The 3,853-nt window shown below is 39.3% G+C and overlaps 1 protein-coding gene across 1 annotated transcript; it reads right to left on the bottom strand.

Moving 5' to 3' along the window:
* Positions 1 to 414: 414 nt before the first annotated feature.
* Positions 415 to 2,968, bottom strand: ADAM29 (ADAM metallopeptidase domain 29). The gene has a single exon (XM_028848897.2). It carries the CDS (start codon positions 2,950 to 2,952, stop codon positions 415 to 417), a length of 2,538 nt encoding a protein of 845 aa, XP_028704730.2. The 5' UTR covers positions 2,953 to 2,968.
* Positions 2,969 to 3,853: the final 885 nt, after the last annotated feature.

Below are 3,853 nucleotides of genomic sequence, written 5' to 3'. Positions count from 1 at the left end.
CGTGAAAATTAAAAGTAAATTAAAAAAATAAAGCATATGATGCCTCCTCACTTCTGCTTCATCCATTACATCAAGATTAGTACTATAACAGAGCTCAGTCAGAAAAAGGGAAACCATATGAGTGATTTTGGAGGAAATCAGGAAGAAAAGAGATCTCCCAGATTTCTAATTTCCTATTCTTTCTCCCTGTTGCAAATCCCTATAGGATGAGGGCTGGTTTAGAAGAAATATGGTTCCTGCACAGTAGAATGAAAGAGAAGAAAGGATTTGGAAGCTGAAAAACAACAAGTTAAAAACTGGTATGCTACACATATGCCATGGCTTTTTTAGGAAATATAAAGTGGCAAGGTTTTCAGAAAAATAAACTTTCAAATTATTTAAAACAATGAAGAGTAAGTAGAAACATACTAGGAATTATTTTTTTAATGTACCTTTTCCAGATACAGATTTTGGAAATGGTACTGATTGCTTTGGTTTCCCACTTTGACTCCGGGAAAGTGTCACATGAGGTTGACTCTGGGAGGGTGTCACCCAAGGTTGGCTCTGGGAGGGTGTCACAGGACGCTGACTCTGGGAAGGTGTCAACTGAGGTTGCCTCTGGGAGGGCATCACAGGAGGTTGACTCTGAGAAGGCATCACCCGAGGTTGACTCTGGGAGGGTGTCACAGGAGGTTGACTCTGGGAAGGCATCACCCGAGGTTGACTCTGGGAGGGTGTCACAGGAGGTTGACTCTGGGAAGGCATCACCCGAGGTTGACTATGGGAAGGTAACTCATGAGGTGGATGCAGAATTTTTTCCTCTTCTTTTGCAGATCGAGTTTGAACATCTTGCTGCTTTTTTATTGGCTTATGTTTTTTACAAAGTCGATAAAGACAATATAATAAGATAAACAAAACAATAAGCAACAATAAACACAGATAACAAAACTTCTTTTTCTTCTTTCTCTTAGGGGGTGGGCCACTGTCAATACTACCTCCATAGCCTTGTATCAGGCAGTTGGGAGGGTCCCACAAATAATTGCAATGGCAGTGATGTTTATTGTTGCAGATGCCCCTCTTGTTACAAAATGCAGGTGAGCAATTACTATTCAAGATGGTTATATGGACACAGTGCCTGTGGATGCATATATGATCTATCCCACACTCTGTTCCATCTTTCACTTCACCAATATCAGGTCCCTTCATCCCCAAATGGTAATCAGTACTCCAGCACATTATGTCATTGAAGCGAGCCCAATGAACAGTAGTATGATCACTCAAACTGGGAATCTCTGTCACATTCTCACACTGAATTCTTCCACACTGGACATCTGAGATATTACACTTGATATATGAAGCATTTTTGATACCACAGTGACCAACACGTTCACCTAAGGTGTTCAATTGTTTGTAGCAAGTCTGACTCGCGGTATTTGCCCCTGCACCAAAAATCCTCCTACACTGTTCATTGCGGTCATGACAACTCTTTTCATAGCAGTAGGACCTCTCCTTACAGGGAATTCCATCTTCCACATAAACGTCATCTGGGCACTTATGGGAAGTACCATTGCACCACTCTGGAAGATCACATTCATTGGCCTCCTTTCTACACACTTCCCCTGATGGTAGGAACTTGCAGTCTTTGCAACAAAGCCCAAAAGCACAAGTAGAACCATCGGTCAGAGTGCAGTTTGACAGACAGCAGGGATCTTTTGCACAATGCTTTAAAGGCCCACAGTCACACTCCTCTCCTTCTTCAACAATACCGTTCCCACAGCGCTTCCTATTAAAGATGTCCTTTGTGTAGAGATTTTCAAGCAAACACTTTGTCCTCTCTACAGTGTGTGCCCAAAAATCACCATAACTACAATTGCTAAATTTAGTTATTGGTGGGTTAATTTCATGCATTATGCATAGATATTGTGAACAACGACATGTACCATAATCATGGTTCATGCCCAAATTATGACCTAGATGATGAGCCACTGCAATTGAAAAAGTGCCCAAAGTTTTGTTCATGAAAGTAACAATTGCACAACTGCGGTCTAGTGTACACATTCCGCTAACAGCTCCTATGCCACTTAACCCTCTTAATCCTCGACTTGTGAAAATATGTGAGGTGTCATGTCGTAACCGGGGAGTCATGTTGTCCAACTTCCACTTGCAATATAGGTGCAAAGACTTCCTTACATCATCTATTACAATGAAGTTTTTATTAGTCCAGATCTCCAAACCAAATAATAACACCTTAACACCAATTACATCAAAAATGGAATCCACTATATTAAAAATAACATATAGATCCTCCAGCAACTGTGAGTCATTCCTTTTATAACGAATGTATAGATAATTATCAATGACAACTACCATTTCAATAATTCTAAAATGAATCCACCAGCCCACATAAGAACTTTGCTTCAGAGTGGAATTATCAATTTCTTCAAATTCCATTCGGCATGTTATTTCATTTTGCATAAATCCGGATCTCATGGTTGAAAATTGTTTCTCCTTGCTGTCCATCTTATATACCAGATGTTCAAATGTGGTAGAAAATGCTAGGGGCTTGATTTCATAAGCAATGTCATTTATCTGTAATATTCCTTGAAAGCCCCCAAAACAGGTACTGAGGGACACCAGGGATTCTGGGTCCCCTTCCACATAACCATGATAGTAGCAGTTATTCTGGACAAAAGGTTGGTCCTCAAGGATAGCACCCTGGTCTGTGTAAGTGAACACAGGGAGGTGTTTGGAGAACAAAAACTTCTTGACCTTCATGTGGATAATGTGTTTCTGACCTCCAAAGGGAAGGATATAGGAGAGCCAGCCTGGAGGTTTCATGCCTCTGGCAGTGCCAGTTACCCTCACAGGAATCACCACATCCGGAGGGCTGTGATATTGGGGGTGCTCCACCTGGATGTGTCCAGAACAGGACAGAAACACCCCAAGCCAATGCAGCAGGAGTAACACCTTCATGTTCAACAAGGTTTCAAATCACAGTGATTTTGAAGTCACTGTTATGGAAACACTGGTCCGGAGCAGAAGTCAGGGCTGGAGTCACAGGTGGTGCGGCTCCTTCTTCTGAGTTGGTCAGTGTGTAGTGCTAATCATTAAAGATCCATCTTCTGGGAGAATTGAACCATCAGAGCTGCAGCACTATAAATAAAATGAAAAGCAGCATGTGGATGAGTGTACAGAAATTTTTCTTATAAGAGAATCCAGTGGGGAAGAGGAGAAAGAGAAAAAAACATGAGATAAAAGTCATTAGTGCTTTGATCAAGGAATGACTCAAGAAATTGCCTAGAATTTCCTCTTAAATATTGACAGGGAAAAGGGAATAGGGAGTGTACAGAAAATAAAACTTGGCCATACACAGATAGTTATTGAATATAAGTGATGGGAAATTGATCCACTATACATTTCTTTAAATATGTAATTATTTGCAAATATTTCCACAATAATTAAAACAAAAAGTTTTAAGGGTAAGTTGAACTTATATGTTAAATTTCGGAGACAGTTTCAATTTATACATGTTAAATTGTCATAAACATTAATAGCTTTTCTATTTGATTTCAGATGATAACTTAGTTGAAAACATTATCTAAGAGACATTTTAAAAAACCATTCTTATGTTATTTTAAATTTTTTTGTACTTACTGTATACCTTTCTGTGGCACGATATTTATTTAATTTTCTGTTTCTTCCCTAACTTCCTCTTCTTACTAGACTAGTCAGCAGAAAGATCCTCAACAGCATCATTTGAGTCTTTCACAAATATTAGTATCTCATATAATGCCTGGCTTAATTCTTTATGTAATAAATAATCGTTGACTTGAAGCTGATTGTTCTTGGAGTGAAATAAATATTACCCAAAATA

This window comes from Macaca mulatta, chromosome 5 (genome assembly GCF_049350105.2).
Source record: "Macaca mulatta isolate MMU2019108-1 chromosome 5, T2T-MMU8v2.0, whole genome shotgun sequence".
Classification (NCBI taxonomy): Eukaryota; Metazoa; Chordata; class Mammalia; order Primates; family Cercopithecidae; genus Macaca; species Macaca mulatta.
The sequence above is the reverse complement of the archived record's forward strand: the minus strand, read 5'-3'. Positions and strand labels throughout refer to the sequence as shown.

Bases quoted from the DNA above. Each gene is read 5' to 3' on its own strand.
- ADAM29 (XM_028848897.2), bottom strand. From the start codon at position 2,952: ATGAAGGTGTTACTCCTGCTGCATTGGCTTGGGGTGTTTCTGTCCTGT.